The sequence below is a fragment of the Manis pentadactyla genome, chromosome 3 (genome assembly GCF_030020395.1).
Source record: "Manis pentadactyla isolate mManPen7 chromosome 3, mManPen7.hap1, whole genome shotgun sequence".
Taxonomy (NCBI): Eukaryota; Metazoa; Chordata; class Mammalia; order Pholidota; family Manidae; genus Manis; species Manis pentadactyla.
The window spans coordinates 19786809-19808691 of NC_080021.1; the positions used below are offsets into that span (position 1 = coordinate 19786809).

Here is a 21883-nt window from a genome sequence, read left to right on the forward strand (position 1 = left end):
TTTTGGAGATCTGTGACAATTTGAGAAAACATTTTCTTTTCTCTAGCTTACTTTATTGCACAAATACAATATATGATACATATAATATACAAAATATGTGTTAACTATTTATGTTATCTGGTAAGGCTTCTGGTTAATTGTAGACTATTAGTAGTTAAGTTTTGGGGGAATCAAAAGTTATACTCAGATTTGTGACTGCATTGGGGGTGGTCTGTACCCCAACTCCTGTGTTATTTAAGGGTCAACTGTAAATATCTAAGAGAAATGAGAGCGTATGTCCAAACAAAATCATAGCACCACTACTCCATAACCAAAAAGTGGACAACCCAAATATCCACCAACTGATGAATGGATAAACAAAATGTGGTCTATCCATTCAATGTAATACATTCAGCCATAAAAAGGAATAAAGTATTGACTCATGTTACAACATGGATGAACCTTGAAAACATTATCCTACAGGTTTGAAAGAAGCCAGTCACAAAAGATCACATGTTGTATGATTTCATTTATATGGAATGTCCAGAATAGGCAAATCCATGGAGACATAAAGTAACTTAGTGGTTGCTAGGACAAGGGCATGGGGAGTGCTAATGGGTACAGTGGTTGAGGGGAGGATAATAGGTTAACTTCCTAATTTTGATGATTATACTATGGTTATATAATAAGGATTCCTTGGTTTTTAGGAAATACATACTGAGTATTAAGGGATAAAGGGGCATCAAGTTTACAACTTACTCTTAGAGTTCAGGAAAAAAATGTATATGTATGTGTGGGCATATGTGTATAAATAGAAAGAGAAGGATAATGCAAATTTAGCAAAATGTTAGTATCTGAGTATCTGAGAGAAAATCATTTGGAAAATCTTGGTATTTTTCGTACAAATTTTCTGTTAATTTTGAAATCATGCCCCTGTGCCACTGCCCACCTCCCCCAAAGAAAAGAGTAAAAAGTAAACTTAAGCCTGGTCCAAATGAATTACACCTAATTTGAAATCATAAGAGATTTGGCAAAGTGTAAATCCTTGGCTCAATTCTCCTGGTAGTTCAGTGTGGAAACTTAAAACATGGTGTAGATATGAATGGATGATGTATGTTTCAAATTTTATTTAATGTGAATAAGGAACAATTATATGTATGTTACCTGTTACGTATCTGCAGTTATCACTAACTTCAAACTCAAAATCTAACTTTAAGAGGACTGAAGGAAGAAGTAAAAACTTAAAATTTCAACATTAAATAAATGAATAACAAAATGCTTTTCCCAAATAATAAGTATTTGTAGTAACAAAGTTCCTTTTTCCAGTGACTTGGAAACTGAATTATATATTATAAGTAGATACTTGATGACTTGATTCCACAAGATTCAAATATAAAGTACTTTCAGCTCTTGCCTGATTTACCTTACAAGATCCTTGTGAAATACTGGGAAAATTTTGCACACAGATAGAGAAAAACTTAATAAGCTAGTAGAAGATCCTGATGTGAAATCTAGGGCTTACAACTGGTATTTCAGACAGTAAACTAAGTTGCTAAGAGAAACACGAGAGAGAATTACAACAAACTCTATATATTCAGACATTTTGGCTACCTTACAATCCTGGATGATACTATCTTCTTAAAAAACAAATAAAATGAAGATTTAAAAACTATGAATAAATACAGTCTAAAAAGAGTTTATACAAATCCTGTTTTTCTTGTATTAGAAATAACTGATTTATACCTTCTCATAAAGTCTTTGGGATTCGAGTTCCAGATGTCTCATTTCTAGGTCTTTAGCCGTGGTAGCAATTTCTCGATCTCTCAGATGTGCCTATGGCCAAACAACAAACCGTAAATACTAACAAGCATTTACAAAATAATTTTTGTTCAATAGATTTAGTAATCTGGTAATCCAAACAACCCATTAAAAGTATTTAAAGTAATAGGTATTGGGTTTTTTAAACCAGAGCAATTGGCAATATATTAACATTCACTGTGGATTCTAAGAATAATGTCTGAATTAAAGTTAAGCTTAATTTTCTAAAAAGGAAATCACAATTACCTTATGTTCTCCTACCCAGACTGGGAGAACAGATGGTAGTTCTTACCATATTACATCAGCCAATATCATGAGTTTGGAAAATGAGCAATTTAAATTTGTGGTAGATAAAAATATAGAATATTTAATCTTATTAACTATAACATTTATTTAATGTTCTTTTTAATTAAACTTCTATACTTCCATAAATTCAGTTTGGCAAATTGTAATGCAAAGTTTAGATTTACTGTGGACTATATATACAACTTGTATGTGCCCTGCTTGGACTTAGAGTTCACCTTTCTCCAAAATTGATCACTTGGAAGCTTTTCACTTCTATACACTACAGGGTTTGATTAAGGCAATCTTTTAGATAGAGCATTCTAGGAACTGTCCCACATACCTGGCTGTCTAAAGTTTCCATTTTTAGTTTTTAGGAGTAAGAGTAACTCATGAATATGTGTTTCAGAAAAAACTAAACAAACTATTACCTAAGCCATCAAACCTCATTCATTTATTCAGTAAACACTTAATGATTACATTACTACTTGTGTCTATAAGGTGAAGTTTAGCTATTGTAAAGATAAAAGACACACTATCAAATACCTGCAAAAGGAGAAACAAATAGTAAAAATGAGAATACAGTGGGATATACAAGCAGGGCGCACATCCAAGGTGTGCAAAACCATGGATTGGCAACCAGTTCAATCTGAGGTTACCGGGAAAGCAGCCAGCTCAAAGGTGGGGATGCCTGAGTTTACGAAGCAGGAGTAGTAAGTAATGCCAGTGACTATAGGAGCTTCCGCAGCTTGGCGGTGTCAGAGCTCACTGTCAGCAGTGGGAGATGGAAGGACAGGAGGCTGGAAGGGTAGGCACAGGCCAGATCATGCAAACTAAAAGTATTTTACAGGATTCTTAGGCCAAGAAATTGCCTTCCATTATCTCAAAGGGGTTTGGAATAAAGGAGTCAGAGTTCTAAGCCTGTATTACTTTTGGCGAAGAACATATACTTTTTGAAAGTAATCAATTATCAACCTCATTTGCTAGCTGAGATAATTTAAAATAAACGTACATTTAAAAAACCAACTTTAGTTAACTGGCTTTAAACAAAACAAAAAGTATTATGCTATGCAAAGAAACAACAGCTCTCTATTATACAGATGAATTAAAAATACTTTAAAAGATTTAAAAAATATTTAGTATTTTATCAAAACGAGGCCTGAAGCTCCCTAAATTAGTCTATAAATTCAATGCAATCCCCCCTAAAATTCCAATAGGACCAGGAGATGGGGCCTCAGAGAGAGAGATCAGGTTTTCAAAACATATTTGAAATGATAAACACCTGAGAATACTGAAGAAAACTCTGAAAAAGCAGACTAATAGTAGGAATTAGGTCTACTCATTAGTAAAATACTACCACAAAGTGCGACTCAAACTGTGTGGTACTGGGTTAGGAACAGACAGAGCAATGGACGTCAAGTACACAAGAGAATTTAACATTTAATAACCCTCAGTTGGCAAATGGCTCTGCTAATGCTCAACAAATGATATTGGGACAACTGACTTGACTTTGGAAAGAAGTCAGCTTTGTCCCTACTTCATTCTCTACATTTAAGTTTCAGACACAACAGAGATGGGTAAGCTCCCAGAGTAAATATTTTAGGCTTTGTGGGTCACAGTTTCTGTCACGATGGCTCGCCTCTGTCACTGTAATGCAAAGGCAGCCACAGGCAATATGTGAACATGTGGGTGTGACTGTTTTCCAATAAAACTGAATTTATGGGCACTGACATTTGAATTTCATATGCTTTAAAAAATTTAATATGACACTCATGTCATGAAATGTTATTCTTTCATTTTAAAGCATTAAAAATGTTAAAACCATTCTGATGAGTCTTCACAAAACAAGTGTCAGGTCAGATTTGTTGGTAGACTATAACTGACCCCTGAGATACATCAATGATTAAAAAAAAAACACACCAGAAAAACATAAAACCAGAAGCAAATATGCATTAGTAGTAATATAATCTTCGAATAGGAAGGTTTTTCTAAATATGAGCCAAAACCTAAAAGTCATAAAAAACTAACAAGATTGGTTACCTAAAATCAAAATATTTTGCATGATAAAAAAAAGACAGAAATAATTATTCTTGAGAGACAAACAACAGAGACCAGAGGAAAACATTTTACAACAGGCAAAAGGGTTAATGCCCCACCCCTATGCTCTCTGGCAGCCACTAGCTAAGTGTGGCTACTGAGCACTTAAAATGTGCTAGTCCAAATTGAAGTGTAAGTAAAAACTGACTACTAGGTTTCAAAGAGTTCGTACAAAAATGGTTAAAACATCTCATTAGCAATGTCTTTATACTGGTTATATATTGAAATGTAATCTGCCTATATAAGTTAAAGAAAATGTTATCAAAAGTAATTTCACCTGTTTCTTCTTACTTTTTTAATGTGGCTATTAGAAAACTTAATCTCCTCTGTGGCTCACATCATATTTCTATTGGACACTGCTGCACCTGGGATACAAAGAGCCCATGTAAACTGACAAGAGAAAGACTAACCTGATAGAAAAATGAAAAATGTACAAATGATATGGATATACAATGTATATTCTTCAACAAATAGAAGATAAGTAACTGAAGAGATACTTAACCTTACTAGCTACAAAAAAAGGGTGGGGGAATTAAAATATATCATTTTTCACCTATCAAAGTGGCAAATATTAAGATGGATGCACTCCAAATTGACTAGGGTATGGGTACTGTTACACACTTAAAATAGCTTCAGTGGGTTCATTTTCAGAGGACGATTTGGCTTACCTTGGAATTTATTCAACAAAAGTATGTGTGCAACAAAGATTTGTACTGAGAATGTGCAAGTACTATTTTGTACAGCAAAACTGCAAGCAACCTAAATGTCCAACAGCAAAGGATTAAAGAAACTATGACATTTACACAATGGAATGCTATGCAACCTTAAAAAAGAGAAAACATATAACCATTTCTTACTCGTTTATATCTGAGGATGAAATAAGAGTGGAGAAGGTCCATTTTTAACTCCATGTATTTTATAATGGAGTTTTTAAAATACAGGCCATGTGTACATTTTTATATTAAAAAGAATGTTTTCCCTACTTCACAATTAACTTAATGGTGAATTGATACTTCTTTTTTTAGAGAAACAGCCACCAAGGACACTAGACAACTTGACTAATTTTCCAGGCATTTCTAAAACATTTAAGCATTAATGAAATACAAAAGAGAGTAAGATTTTTTAATCTTTTGAAGTATTTTTAATTCATCTGTAAGAATAAGTAAAGGAGCTATTTAGTATTCACTGTGAACTCTAGGGTAGTATTAAACTTGAAAGCATTCATCACATTTAAATGAGAGTAAATGGAAGACAGTGTATGATTACTAAGATAAGAATAATAAACCTTTCTCTCAATTTCATCATTCAGTCTTCTTAGTTCCATTTCACACTGATCTTGCTGAAATTTCTGGAAGCGCCTTCTTGCAGCATCTTGTAAGTGCATTTCCTTTACTTTCAACTCTCTCCTCATAGCAGCTAGTCTGAAATACAAAAGTCATCAAGAGGAACCAATAAAAACCTTTCCCAATACAGATTTAATTGGAAAAATATTACATTTCAAAGTCATGAAAGTCCTGCCACCTATTTTCATCCACTTTCCCGATTTAACTTGTGCAGCGTAATGCAGCTGTAGTCATAACATACAGATGAAAGATGCCCAATTACAAACTCAGTCTGCCTTCGTGAAAATGAAAATGCTTAATGGAATTATCACAGCTGGGAAATGCTTATTCCTGTAATGAAAACTGAAAGAAGATAAAAATTATTCAACTACTCATGCCCAGATTTTTTCAGAGTGATAAAACGTACTTCTGTCTTTGTTGTATCATTTCCTTCTCCTCTTGTAAGAGCATTTTTCTCCTTGTTTCTTCAGCTTCACGAAGCAGTTCTTGTTTTTGGTAACAGGCTTCATCTTCAACTCTCTGCTGGTCTACTTCAGCTTGCATATCTTCAACTGTCTGCCTTAAGTAGATAATAGTTATTATTGTATCAAAATACAAAAAGAAAATTGAGTAATTAAAGTCCAAAGACAAACAAAACACAGAATATATGCCTGATTAATATGTAACTGTTTCCCTTCTATACGGGAACATCTTTAAAGATATTTCTAGCCTTTAAACTTCGATTTTACAGAAATATTTAATAATTTAATGTATTTTTCATTAAAAATTTTCTTGTTTATAACAGATTTTATTTCTATCAAGGAACAACTATTCTATCATTACCTCTCTCTTAGGTAATCCAATTCATCATTCCTTATTCTTTCTCGTTCCTGTGTCTGATAGTCCACAATAAACTTCGGATATTGATTAAATACTGGATATTGTCCTTTTGTCAGGGCCACAAAAACATCAAGCATGCTGTCAGGATGAATATCAGGAGGCGTGGTATCCATGAGATGATAAACTTCTCTAATTATAACACTTACATCCAGGTTATTCCGATGATGAAAAAAATACTGTAAAACAACTTTGTGTTTAAATTGAGATTTACCTAACAAAGCAGTTATGAGGTACAATTAGAATGAGAGTTTAAAAATGTAAATGTGAATTCATCTTTAGGAGGACTTTTTTTTCTTGCAACTTCACTGAAGCTTTACTTAACCCAAGTGTTAAAATGAAGATTCAATTTCCTATTTCCAAAATGTAATACAATTTTAAAACATATTATTAACTTTTGAAATAACACTTTTTGAATTTTAACCCAAATTGAAGGATTCCTTTATAACAAAAGAATGCTTCGACAACAGAACAAATTCTTCTGCTTGGATACTTTTTCCTTCAAAATCCAAAATCAATAAATTCAAAAATAGATTGATTCCTTAAAAATATCTGAAATGTTCCCACATCATCTTGTTCGCTGGCAGATCTGAATTCTCTCTCTCTCTCTCTCTCTCTCTCTCACACACACACACACACACACACACACACACACACACACACGTATGTATCTTATGAACATGAAATGAAAATAAAGTTTGACAGGAACAACAAAATAAGAAACCAACAAAAAAAACCAATTCTTCCTGTCTACCAAAAGAATCTTGTGTTTTAACCACATCTAATGCTTTCTTTCACTTTCCTGCCAAACCTCAAAATTCTCAGTTACCATTTTGCACATGTAATAAGCATCCAGACCATCACCAGTCAGGTGAGTCACTGATAAGATATGCACAGAATAAACATCTTCCCAAATGTCAAACATCCTTTGTAAAGGCAAAAGCACAAAATCCCAATGTTATTGTTTCCTCTCTGAAGCTATGATTTTAAGACTTAACAGTTGGCTGTAATTGCCTATTGAACTGTCTACAAACTATGTAAGGGCAAGGATGTGACATAACTTGCTCCCCACTACACTCCTACCACGGGTACCTAACATGCAATAGGTACTCAATGAATGAAACTTGAAAACCGCAACTTAAGAACAAGGATATTTACCTCAAAATCATCTTTAAGATTACAGTTGAGCAAAGGAGCTCTAGAACATATGTTGTAGGCTACCACAGTCATCAGGAGGAAGGAAGGATGGTTGGAAAAGACATTATCAAATAATTTTAGCCACTCCTCTCTCGTCAGTACTTCTGAGAACACAGTTTCAAGAAGAGGCCATGCATAGAGCTAAAAATAAGGAAAAATTCATTAGTTTTCTAGGGGAAGGTCCTAAGTCACTGCTAATACTCTCTTACATTTGGCTTAGCTATTAAAGTCATTATATTAAAAACACAATTATGTAAAGAACTACCTTAATTTGGACCCTTCTTTACAGACTTTCAGAAAAGCAATTTAAGGAAGAAAAAGAATGGAATACTGTTAAAAATATAAAATGTAGCATGTTTTTTATTATGCTCTTGCAAGAAAATGCTGTTCTATTTATACCAGAACCAATGTAAGCTTGCACAATAGGTTACATTATTGTAAAAACTTGCATGTCTTACCTGGGCAGTTACATCATGATCTATGAAGTGCTGCAGCAGTTCCTTGTCATGGAACGCCAAAACATTTTCTATCATACTAAGAATATTGATAGGAGGATTAGGAAAATATTCAAACCAGTGTTGACACCAATTGACTATGAAAAAAAATTGAAAATGTATCTTTATTTTTCTGTATCATTAAAGGACTTTGCAATTCTTATATGTATCCACTCATTATGTCCTCAACACACTCACTAATAAAGAAAACATGATAACCCTTTAAATTCCAGAACAATAGATTAAAAATTCCATCATATTAGCATGGTACTTTTTTAAAGGTATCATTGATATACATTCTTATGAAGGTTTCATATGAAAATCAATGGGGTTACTACATTCACCCATATTATCAAGTCCCCCCCACCCCACTGCCGTCACTGTCCATCAGTGTAGTAAATGCCACAGAGTCATTACTTGTCTTCTCTGTGCTACACTGTCTTCCCCATGATCCCCTCCATACTATTTTAACACGGTGTTTTAAGTTTAGAGAAATTAGCCAATTTCTTCAGAGCAGCCAGAGAAAGTATTAATTAAAACAAAACTTCCCAGAGTATTCCTGATCCTAGCTATAGGGCACTCTGGTTCCTGCTAACTTGTGTGTTGCATGCACTTAGATTTCTCCTGGTTAACAAAACGACCCTTCTAAAAAAGGGTCCTATTTAAATTTTCATTAAATGTGATCAATGTTAAATACCAACATCCTCAAATCTACTAAAATTCATACCTAATTAAAATTAAGGAAGTTTAGAAAAAATGTTCAAAATTACATTCTTACATATTGATAGCAATACATAACAACAAATGGGTATATATTATAACATATCCCTATCCATTAAATGCTATAATAAGAATTAAAATGCCCCATTACTATGGTAACACTTGCTCTGTAGTTATGGTAGCAAGTAACCACCAGAACTGGTTTTAAATATAACTGATCAATGACAACTTATTCCAGTAAACTTGACTTTGAAAACCAACCACTGACTGATAGCAGCATCCTTTGAAAGTCACCAGGTGGAAAGCAGAATCCATTCCATCCAAGAGGCTTGTAAGGCTGATTTCAACTCACTGAGTAATCAAACATTACTTTCAAAAATCCTAGGAAGACCATTGGTTTTGCTCAGTGAGCCTATGTCTAACCACCACAGCTCTCCTTAATTATTAAATTCAGATTTTTGTTTCAAATATTGAGTTGTGGTTTCATCCTTTGATAGTAAGACCTTCTTTCTTAAATTAGCAAAAGAAGGCTTTGATCATCAGAATATTGGATAACATATAGTTTATAAGGGCCTTCCTTACCCTAAGCAGTGATAACATTTAGTTGAGCTCAGTAAATGTTTATTGAATGAAACTACTTTGAGACCCTTCATGAAAATCCATTAGCTATACATGCCAATCATTATGGATCTTTTGGATTTAGATTTCAGGTTTAGAAGAGAAGATCAATTTCCTTGCATATAATCATACTTTAGCTATGTAACAGATTTTAATGGAAATAAAAAACATAGTTTTGCATGCATACCTAAATTAGATATAATCTGCTTCTTATGATATAACACAATTTGCCATTTTTAATCATGTTTAAGTGTACTATTTAGTGGTTCACATTTACAGTGTTGTGTAACAATCACTGTTCCAAAATCCTTTCCCAAATAGAAACTCTACCCATTCAGCACTAACTCACATTCCCACTTACCCTAGACCCTGGTAACCTCTGATCTACTTTCCATGTCTGTGAATTTGCCTATCTGAGGTATTTCATATAAATCTGTCCTATTGTGTCTAGCGTATTTTACTAAGCATAATGTTGTCAAGGTTCAGCTACATTGCAGCATGTATCAGAAGTTCATTCCTTTCCACAGCTAAATAATACTCCACCGTATGTATATACATATTGTTTATCCATTCATTTGTTAACAGAAACTTGGGTTGTTTCCACCAGCTGGCTCTGGGGAATTTACTGCTGCTATGAACACTTACATACCAGTATCTGTTCAAGTCTGTTTTCAATTCTTTCGGGTATACACTTAAGGAGAGCAATTGCTGGGTTATATGATAATTCTGTTTAAACTTCCCCCAGATAATTCTGATAAAACTTTTTGAGGAACTTCCAAACTGTCTTCCACAATGACTACACCATTTTCCATTTCCACCAGCAATGTATGAAGGTTCCAATTTTTCTACATCCTTGCAACACTGGCTATTTTCTGTTTTTTTAATTACAGCATCATAGTAGGTAAAAGGGAGTAATCTCAGTGTTGTTTTGATTTGCATTTCCCTAATGACTGATGATCCTGAGCATCTTTTCATGTGCTCATTAGCCATTTGTTTATCTTCTATTTTTTTCAAAGTCTTTTGCTCACTTTAAAATTGGGTTATTGGTCTTTTTGCTGTTGAGTTGTTTCTTCTTCTAAAACTCTTAGCATTACTGGCAGGGTAAACTAGTACACCTCTTTTGGGGAATCAATTAGAATAGTAATATTTTATGACCTAAAAATATCAATTCTTGGATTCTACACTAAACAAATTATTATAATTGCATGTGGACATAGTTATAACATTTCTTTTAATAGATGAAAATCAGAAACAACCTACATGTCCAACAATAGATTAAACTAGTACATGCACATTATGGAATATTATAGTCAATAAAATGCTTACAAAATTTATAAAAATAAGGGAAATGTACATAATATACTAAACAAAAGTTGTATGGTTATAAAAATAAAAAAATACTTAAAAAGTGTAGAAAAATAATCTAAAGGTCTAGCAGTTGGAGAATAAAATATAACACATGATAAAATATTATACAGGCAATAAATTATGTTTTTCAAGAATATTTAATGATTTGGGGGAATGCTCTTATCAGGAATTCATTAATACATTATCAAAGATTATCTTTGGGGAAAAGGAACATTGGTGAATTTTCTTTTGTATGTTTTCCTATTTTTTTCCAATGATAGGTAAAAATTTATCAAAGCAAAATACAATGTAATGAAATGAACAAGAAATGTAAAGAGAAATAAACTAAAATATTCATAATATGTATGCTTCAATCTTTTTATCTCTACTTTTCAGAATTTTATTGTTAAGAGTAGGTACTTATTTCCCATGTACAAGAAAAAATATTTTTAAGTAATTAATTGATAATGGTACCTGGTACACAGAAAGTTCTCAATAAATGTTAGCTGTGGATGAGGAGGGATAGCAGCCAGCACTTGCAACAGTAGGAATTGTGTGCAAAATGCTTTTTATGTTTACTATAATCCTATAATGAGTGACTTCCTGTAAGTGAAGCAACTGCTGCCTTCTTAATGACAAAATCTAATCTAAAAAAGTATCTTCTAAAAAAATGCACCAACCAAATTTTCTTACAAATAAGGACTGTACATAAATGTCTAAACTGTCCATTTTATGCTCTATATCTCATTGTTTCACAGTAAAACTGTTAAATGTTGTAAATGCAAAGATACCAGAAAAATGTACAAGAATCTACTCTTGGTTTCGTTACTTAATACTTAGATACTCACTTAGAAGAGTAGCAACAACTTCAAAGCAGATGAGTTGGTTGTTCTGGAATAACTTTACAAATGGAAATGCCAAGAGTGGAAGATACGGTGTGTCGCTAAAGATGGCAGACCAGTGAGCCAAAGCGGACAGGGTTCTGTGAATAAAACAAGGAAAGAAGGACCAGAAAACAGTTTATTATTAATATTTATTTGAATAAATAATACATTCAACATAAAAAACCTGATACAGAAGGTATATTTGGTGAATATTCTCCCGTCTACCCCTTATGATCTAGCTCACCTTCCCAGAACCACTATTAAAAAGTATAAATCCTTTTTAAAAACATCACAAATAGTGGTATAAACATTGGTTTGTACCTTGCATTTTTCACTTAATAGTATCTTGGAAATCGTTCATTATCAGTATATATAGAGCTTTGGTACACAAGATAGCTTTGTACTGATACACCTGAATTTCTTTAACTTGACCTTACTGGATATTTGTTTCCAGTCTCTTGTAAGCAATGTTATGCTTAATATTATTGAGTGTACATCATTCTTCATGTGGGAATATAGAGATGGATAGATTCCTAGAAGTGGAATTGCTGAGTCAAAGGATATCTGCACTCGTAATTTCAATAGCCAGTGACAATTATTCTCTACAAAAACAGTGTCTATTTACATGCCCACTAGCAGTGTAAAGGGATGCTGATTTTCTCACTCTTGTCAATCTATTTTTTTATCAACCTTCTTTTTAAACCTTTAAGGGAGAAACAGTATTGCGATGTAGATTTAAAAATAGCTAGCTTTCAGTTCTGTACAGCAAAGGACACCATCAGTAGAACAAAAAGGCATCCTACAGGAGAATATATTTGTAAATGACATATCTGATAAGGAGTTAACATCTAAATATATAAAGAGCTCACATGCCCCAACACCCAAAAAGCAAATAACCTGATTAAAAAATGGGTGGAGGATCTGAACAGACACTTCTCCAAAGAAGAAATTCAGATGGCCAACAGACACATGAAAAGATGCTCTACATTGCTAATCATTAGGGAAATGCAAATTAAAACCACAATGAGATATCACCTCACACCAGTTAGGATGGCCAACAGCTAAAAGACAAGGAACAACAAATGCTGGCAAGGATGTGGAGAAAGGGAAGCCCTCTCACACTGTTGGTGGGTATGTAAATTAGTTCAAGCAATATGGATGTTCCTCAAAAAACTAAAAATAGAAATACCATTTGACCCAGGAATTCCACTCCTAGGGATTTACCCAAAGAAAACAAGATCCCTGATTCAAAAAGACAATATGCACCCCTACATTTATTGCAGCACTATTTACAATAGCCAAGAAATGGAAGCAACCTAAGTGTCCATCAGTAGATGAATGGATAAAGAAAATGTGGTATATATACACAATGGAATATTATTCAGCCATAAGAAAAAAACAAATCCTACCAATTGTAATAACATGGATGGAGCTAGAGGGTATTATGCTCAGTGAAATAAGCCAGGCGGAGAAAGACAAGTCCAAATGATTTCACTCATTTTTGGAGTATAACAGCAAAGCAAAACTGAAGGAACAAAACAGCAGCAGACTCAGACTCTAAGAAGGGACTAGTGGTTACCAAAGGGAAGGAGTTGGGGAGGGAGGGAGAGGGGATTAAGGGGCATTATGATTAGCACACATAATGTTGAGGGGTGGTCACAGGGAAGGCAGTGTAGCACAGAGAAGACAGGTAGTGACTCTATAGCATCTTACTCTCCTGATGGACAGTGACTGCAATGGGAGAGTGAGGACTTGATAATATGGGTGAATGTAGTAACCATAATGTTGCTCATGTGAAACTTTCATAAGATTGTATATCAATGATACCTTAATTAAAAAATATTTTTAAAAAAATAGACAGCTTTCAGTATAATTTTGGTGGGCATTTCTGTTATTATGAAAAAGGTACAGCATCTTTTCATATTTAAAACCATTTCTGCTGCTATGAACTATATGTTCAGTCCTTTGTCTATTTTTTATTGGTTGCTTGCTTTTCATACTCATTTACATGAGACTTCATATATTACAGAAATCAGCCTTTCACTTATCATGTTTTGTATATATTTTCTCGATTTTACATATACCTTCGTTGAAGGAATTTTTTTTACATGTAGAGATTTTTATTCATATCGATCTCTTCTGAATATGTCATGCTTAGGAAGGCCTGCCTTACTCTAGCATTATAATTCTCTCACATTTACTTTTAATACTTTAAAGGTTTCCTTTTTAAAAAAATAATTTTTCCTTTGAAATAATTTTAGGCTAACAAAAAGTTGCAAAAATAGAGTTCCTGTATACTTTCCCACTCAAATTACTCTAATATTAACATACTACATAAATATAGGGCAACTATCAATACTAAGAAATTGACATTGGTACAATGCTATTAATGATATTACAGACTTAATTCATATTTCACTTTTTTCTACTAATGTCATTTTTATGTCATTGTTTTTCATTCCATCAATGAAATACTCATTTGTTATATAACCACAGTTTCTTTCAATGTGTGAGAGCTCATCAGTCTTTTATCTCTTATGACATTGACATTTTTCAGGAATACCACTTATTTTATAGATTGCCCTTCAATTTGGGTCTGATGTTTTCTTATGATGAAGTATACTGAGGTTATAAAATTTTGGCAAGAATACCATGAAAGTGATGTGAAATATACTGGTATCTGTTATTACCAGTGATTTTAAATTTGGTTATTACCTAGTTATGGTGTGGCTGCTGGGTTTCTTTACTATAAAATTACTACTTTCCTACTTGAAATTAATAAATAACTTGGAGGAGATACACACATTGCTGCAATATAATGAACATACCTCTGTAATACTCTGAGTAGTTTCCTACTTTTGATGGGGTATTTTTTCTGAAGGTTGAGAAATGCCACGTGAATACCCTTATCTATTAGGTTACTAAATGCAGTATGATTTTCAGGCAGTTGTAGCAGAGAGCGCCAAATGAACATTCTGAAATTAAAACATAATTTTAGCCAAGAAAATCTGGAGGGTAAAACTGATTTAACATGAAAGAATTTAAGTTTTACCTGTACTTCATTGGATATTCACCATAGCCTTTTAATAAGATTTGTAAACGCTTTTTGCTTAATCCATCTGACAACTCATTCTGTGAAGAAAAAAAATAGTATCAATATATGACACAAGCATAAAGCTGAAAAGGTAATTTAATCAACAGTTGCTTTCCAACTTTAGAAAACACAGCACATGGTAAAAAATACTTTCACATCACAGGATTCTCTCCATACACATACAGATACACTCTCTCTCTCTCTCCTGATTGTGCATATACACAGCAGATAAAGTTCATGACATTATCACTTAACTTACATCAGGGTTTGACGTATTTTTTCTGTAAAGGGTCAGACAGTGAATGCTTTAGGCTTTGTGGGCCAAGAGGCAAAACTGAAGATATTATGTAGATACTTATATAACTATTTAAAATGTAAACATTAAAAAATGTAAAACTTATTCTTAGCTTGAGTAGCTGGATTGGAAAATGGGCTGTCATTTGCTAACCCCCTGCAGCATGAGTAATATACTGTGGTATTTTCTTCCCTCTCTCCCCCCATCCCCTTATTTTCCTTATTTATATTAATTTTTATTCTAATGGAAAAATATTTTAGAGATTTTCAGATTGTAAAGCCATTTTCATAGGTTACCTCATTTGGTCTTAACTTTAGGAAACAGATGGGATCTTGTCTTTTTTTGAGAAATGGGAAGGTCAGAATTCAGTGACTTGTTGGAGGTCACAAACCTGCTAAAACTTGGCTCAAGGCTCAAAGCCAGACTTTCTTAGTTCAATGCTCTTTTTACCATAAAAAACAGGTAATCCAGTGTAAGAGAGAGGTGAGGGAAAACCCAAGATGGTGGTAAACGAAGATTCCAGTTTGAGAGGCACACACTAGCTATTGAGGGCAACTAGTCCAGACTGGAGCAATATGATCTACAAGTGATGCATGTTCATTGCTGTTATCTGCAAGACACCTTTTGCCATTAAAGCATCTTTTTAAACAAAGGATAGAATGCCTAGGTGAGTCTAGCTGTGGGTTTACTGTTCTTGTCTTGACCATAAGCTGGTGAAGTTAATACTTCTCTTTTCATGTGCTGATTCCAAGATAAGTGAGAACATGCATTTCACCGGGTAGACATGTTCTACTTTGACCTGCTGCGTACAGCCTCCTAAGGGTTGCTTAGAAGCAGCCCACTCTTGACACATTTCTCTAAGATATCCCCATTGGACCCACACTAGAGTTTTGCCAGGTGCCCTGACCGTTTTATTTCCCAGAAGGCAATCATGACCACACCCACTCGTTCTACCAGAAAAGGCTCCTGTAAACTCTCAGGGAAGCTGAAGCCAGACCATATCTCAAAGGTATCATTCAGTTTTTCTCATTAAAGCATTCAATTAAAAGAGACAATATCAACTAATCTTTACACAGCTAGGTTTGTGCCTACTTAGTTTTCTAAAACTAAACGATGTTTTGTTTAGGGTTACATTTAGAGGTGATAAAACTATAAACAAAATCAAGGACATAATTAACACAGAAGTGGGATAGGGAGAGAAATGTGATTTGGGATAAGCACCCAGGGGGCTTCAAAGCTCCTGGTAATGCTCTATTTCTTACTGTGGATATGGGTATGTGCAGAAAAGAGTCAACATGCAGGTCTGTGACTGCGAGGCTTCGAAAGGTCTACTTGCAAGGCTGGCCCTTGACTGGTGTCTGCGAACATGCATTTCAGGAAAGTTCCCACTATCTCCAGAAACAATGAGTGGCTCACTGTGCCTACACTGTACACTGTGGTTTAATCTGAATACTTGCTTTTTTGTGCACCTGGAATTTTGAAATGTACTAAACAGAGGGTACCTACAGAACCAGCCTCCAGCAAAAGCCCTGAGCACTGACTCTCTAATCAATTTCCCTGGTAGCCACACTCTTTACACATCATACATTCCTCTTTTTATGTAAGTTTCACGATTTTAAAATGCTTAAAGAAAAAAAGAAGTTATTAAAATTAATGTAAAAAAAAATAACATGGTGAGAATATGGAGTAACTGGAACTCTCAAATCCCTCTTGGTGGGAATCTAAATTGTTTCAACCAATCACTTGGGAAAATTAACAGTATTTACTAAAATTGAACATATGTATGGTGTATAAGCCAGTAAGTCCATTTCTAGATTTATACCCAACAGAAATGTATCCTTATGTTCACCAACAGAGATGTACTACAATATTCACAGTACTATTGCTAAGGGCAAAAAAATTAGAAAAACTACCCAAATGCCTACCAATCACAGAATGGATAAAGTATGGCTTATTCACACGATGGAATTCTATACAGCTATGACGTAACTACATGGATATCTCAAACATAATGATGAATGAAAGAAGCCAGACACAAAAGAGAACAACTGAATGACCCAACTTATATTAGTACAAAAAAGGCAGAACTAATCTATGGTGTTAAAAGTCAGGAGAGTAGTTATCCTTGGGTAAGGGGGAGAGTGTCTGGAAGGGTGCACAAGGGCTTCTAGATTAATAGTCCATTTTTTTATCTGGATGCTGGTAACACAGGTGTGTTTGCTCTGTAAAAATTCAAAGCTGTACATTTAGGTATACTTTTATGTGCATGTGGTTGACTGACTTAATTTTAATAAAAAGTTTTAGAAGTCCTTGAAAATGTTAGCAACTTCTCCATTAATATTTTCTTTCAATCCCAAAGTAATATAAGCTCTTTGCAGCAAATTAGGAAAACACAAAAATAAATATAAACAAGAAAAACCAACTTAAATTCCTTCTGTTAAAGATAATTGTCTTAGTATCTTGGTCTTTCTTATGGAGTTTAAAAAATAATACATAGGCAATCATATCTTTTTAAATTAAAGTGATAACGAAGTATATATTTCTTGTGGTTGCTTTTTATATTTGACATACTATAATTATTTTCCTTTCCACTTAAAAATTCTTAGGTTTCTAGTATACAGGCTTTCATAATTTATAAGATTAGTTACCTACTATTGGGCATTTTAGTTGTTTCTAAATTTTTCTTGAATAAATCTCTCTCTCTCTCTCTCTCATATACACACACACACACACACACACACACACACACACACACACACACACACAAACAGATCATTTCAAACAAGGCAAAAAGCAAATTGGTATATTCTCTTTTAAGAACAATTAGGCTACTAAAATCAAAATATTTATGCATACACTCTGACTTAAAAATTCTACTTATACAGATACATTTGTGCAAGTGTTCAAAAATAATTGTAAAGGGACATCCACTGAATCAAAAATTGTATTAACAGATGACTAACAACACAACACAAATGCCAGTAAGTCGAGTATGGGTTAGATAAGTTATAGTCATAAATACAATACTATGCAAATACTGTTTAAAATGTTGTAGCACTATATGCAGTAATAAACAGATATTCAATGTTATGTGATATAAGTTGTAGAACAGTACTATGATTCCATTTATGTAAAAAAGTAAAAACAGAAGGTAACATATGCAGATACACATATGTTTGTATGTACACAGAAACCTTCTAGAAAGATTCAACAACTACTAACAATGGTTACCTCTCAGGAATAAGATGAGTGGGCCAGGGAACAGGGAATAAGAAAGGCATGTCTTTTCCCTTTATAACCTTCTGTACTAACACTAACAGATATTGCAAGCTACCAATGCAATTTTAAGTTTTCTAGGAACCACATTAAAAAAGTAAAAAGAAGCAGGTAAAATTAAGTTTAATAATATATTTTATTTCACCCAATGTAACCAAAATATTATCATTTCACTAGTCAACATAAAATTATAAGGTATTTTGCATTCTTTTGTTCACTCTGTTTTCAACATCCAATGTGTATTTCACACATTTCATACAACCGAGCACATTTCAGTTTGGTCTGGTCCCATCTCAGGCACTCATCGACCTTATGTGGCGAGGGGCTAGTGTTCTGCACAGTACAGTTATACACTGTTTGACTTTTGCAGAAACCATAAACACGTGTTAATTCTACTTCAAAAATTTAAAAAGCATCATACAGTTTCAATTACAACCTCCTTCTCTTCAGGTGCCTCCCCTTTAAGTTTTGAGGCGGGAAGAAGAGCAATGATGGCCTAGAAATCCCAAGACCTGTCCATAGTAGGCTCACGACAAGCAAGAGTTTAATCACAATGAAGTCTCACCTCTTTATTTTCAAAATGACCAGTCAGGTCTTGTTTTAATATCCTTGTTTGTATTTTGTTTTCCCTTGATTTTGCTGGCCGCTGTACTCTTCCCGACGTCACTTTCACCTTAAGATTACCAGAATTCAGTTTATTCTTAGGTGAATCTTCAATCACTTTCACTAGAGGAGGAGGTGGCTAAAAGGAAAAAAAAAAATTCCCCAGTTATCTTTGGAAAATAGACTTGTTAACATAGATTTATAAAATTCATTTTGATCAATTTAATAATGTGTCTTAGTATATATAATGATTCTTCAGACAAAAAGGGTAAATAAAATATCCTAGAATGTTTCCTTGTTGACTAACAAATCAAAGCAAATTTCTGCCAAATTCCTGGGAAGAAGAGAACAAAGGTACATGATTGGGAGCAATAATGAATAGAATTTAATTATTCCTCGAATGCTGGTCTTAAATCATAAGAGTATCAATCTATTTTTTACACTTGCAGGATAAAGCTGCTAGTACTGTGATAACCTGCAGCAGAGAAGACACAGTGAGACATGCGGCCCTCCGGAATGCTAAGAGAAGCACCCTGGTATTCTTTGGGCTTGAGTGAAATTAATGAGGGAAGCTGTCAGATGACCCTACTCTGGAAGTAAAGGAACCCTGCCTCTCTGTCCTTCGTTACACTCTTTGATCTGCACAGTGATGGCTGCCAGTCCCTTACTATATCAGCGGAAGAGGCAGTTCAGACAGCAAAACCAAGATTCCAAACCCTCCTTTTTATGGGAGCCTATGAAACAGGAAAATAAACATTCAAAACTTCAATTTATGTAGTATATTGAGATATATTTCATATCCATAACATTCCTCCACGTAAAGTACACAGTTCAGTGATACTTAATATATTCACAGAGTTCTGAAACCATCACAATCAAAGAACACTTTTATCACTTCTGAAAGAAACCACACACACATTAACAATCGTTTTCCATTCCCAGCCTCCTCACCCCTAGCCCCAGGTAACCATTAATCTCTCTGTCTCTATAGATTTGCCTGTTCTGCACAATTCACGCAAATGTAATCATACAATACTTTGGTTTTTTGTGACTGGCTTCTTTTTACTTAGAATAATGTTTTCAGAGTTCATCCACATTATAGCATGCATGCATCAGTATTTCATTCTTTTTTATTGCTGAGTAATATTCCAGTTGTATGAATGTATCACATTTTGTTTATCCATTCTTCAGACAATTTGTTTTTTTTTCTCATTTTGGGATAATAAATAATGAGCATTTATGACTATGAAAATTATGTACAAGTTTTTATGTGGATGTGTTTTCTTGAGTATATACATGGGAGTGGAATTTCTGAGTTATATGGTAACTATGTTTAACTTTTTGAGGAACTGCCAAAAAGTTTTCCAATGTGGCTATGCCATTTTCCATTAATACATTTTGAATTTGGGCCCATGTGTTCATAGACAATAAAATATTTTTTAAAAAAACAGAAAAAACACTTCAATTTATATATGGAAAAATTATTCACTGGAACATTTTCCTTGTGAATAATATGCTCTTTGAAATCAAAAGCTCTTCCTTGTTCAATGGAAATAAGCAGATAAGGTAATTTAGGCTTTCTGAGTTCTATGTGTGATTAAAGTATAATGACTTTCACAGGATAAACATTTGAGTCCATTACTGCTAATTGTTCCCCTAGTAATTAGCCCAGATGCAAATCAAAGACAAGGTGGACTTGTGATTTTTTAAAAAAAGTTTTGGAAGCTAAAGTGCCAATTCCTTTCATATGAGGACAAGAACACAAGGAACACCCCGTACATCCAAACGACCCATTAGATTTCAGAAAAACTTAGTTTACACATTACTTGAATCCAAACTGTCATAAAGCCAGAACACTGTTCTTGTAGGATGACATATAATGCAAATGACATCACCACTCTTCAGTGAAACCAAAGTTTTTTGACGTCCTCCCATCTCACACCCCAATAAATAAACAAAGCAAACACAGGAACTCTTTCTATAGCAGAGACTACTGAAAGAGTAATTTGAAGTTTCACACAAAGATTTTTCTTATGTTGCCTTCAGAGGTTTAGGACTTCTGCTTTTGAAACCTGTAGCCTACTACTGGAGACCAAAAAAGTGTTCCCTACTGTCAATTGCAATATGAATGCATGTGTAACACTGCAAAATGTGCAGAGCAGGTTAATGTGGTCATACACATGGCAAAGATGTCACATTTTTTATGTGTTTTAAAATTATGAAAGGCATTTAAAGTTTTACTTTTATACCAACCAATAAATACATAACTCTGTTTTGTGTGTTTAAAGTATCTGTAAGATTTTTAAATAGTGTTTTTCTAGTATATATTGTTACTTATTCACATCTAGATAACTTAAAAGGATAATGCAAAATACAGTAACAACAGCTCTGACCAAAAAAAAGTACAATGACCACTTATTCTATGATTTAATTTTCAATTCTTTATCTATGAAATGCAGTTAAAAGTGGTCTGACTTCTGAATATTGTCCACCTTTAATATCTTTGAACTACGTACTCTCTAACCTCAGTCTGTAATTCTAAATCTTCATTCAAATTTCTATTCCAGTGCCATGCTTTTTCCTATAAAAAGCATTTCCTTCCTGCTCTCCCATAAAATAAAATCTCCCCAAAATTAGAGCCTGAGATGCTGACTTGAATTGCCATATCTTCACAGTGGTAAAACTTCAACACATAAGTAAGAACTAGCTTACTTATTAGCACAATACTAGAAATTCTTCAGTGGCAAAAAAACCAGGACTTGAAGGGATGGGACATGGGTAAGTTAAGTTTTGTATAGAATATAGACCTGGGCACTTGTATAGGCCTGGTATAGCCATAAAATACTACCGGTGCTAGTATCATGGCCAAAAAAAATCCTACTTCTGTTATAAGGTAGCTTTTTGCTGGTCAGTATGCTTAACAATTTTCAGAACAAAAAAGGAAGTCAGTGACTCACTCT

The 21883-nt window shown here is 33.8% G+C and overlaps 1 protein-coding gene across 2 annotated transcripts in view; it reads right to left on the reverse strand.

Annotated features, from left to right (window-relative positions):
* The window catches only part of TBC1D31 (TBC1 domain family member 31), a 67114-nt gene that overhangs the window by 22237 nt on the left and 22994 nt on the right, over positions 1-21883 (reverse strand). For both annotated transcript variants that reach the window (XM_036925511.2, XM_036925512.2), the window contains exons 8-17: positions 18886-19062; positions 14708-14787; positions 14484-14630; positions 11620-11753; positions 8051-8184; positions 7554-7733; positions 6342-6574; positions 5926-6078; positions 5462-5597; positions 1723-1812 (exon numbers count right to left, since the gene is read on the reverse strand). In XM_036925511.2, the coding sequence (XP_036781406.2) occupies positions 1723-1812; positions 5462-5597; positions 5926-6078; positions 6342-6574; positions 7554-7733; positions 8051-8184; positions 11620-11753; positions 14484-14630; positions 14708-14787; positions 18886-19062 (1464 nt within the window). The remainder of the gene's footprint in view (positions 1-1722; positions 1813-5461; positions 5598-5925; positions 6079-6341; positions 6575-7553; positions 7734-8050; positions 8185-11619; positions 11754-14483; positions 14631-14707; positions 14788-18885; positions 19063-21883) is intronic.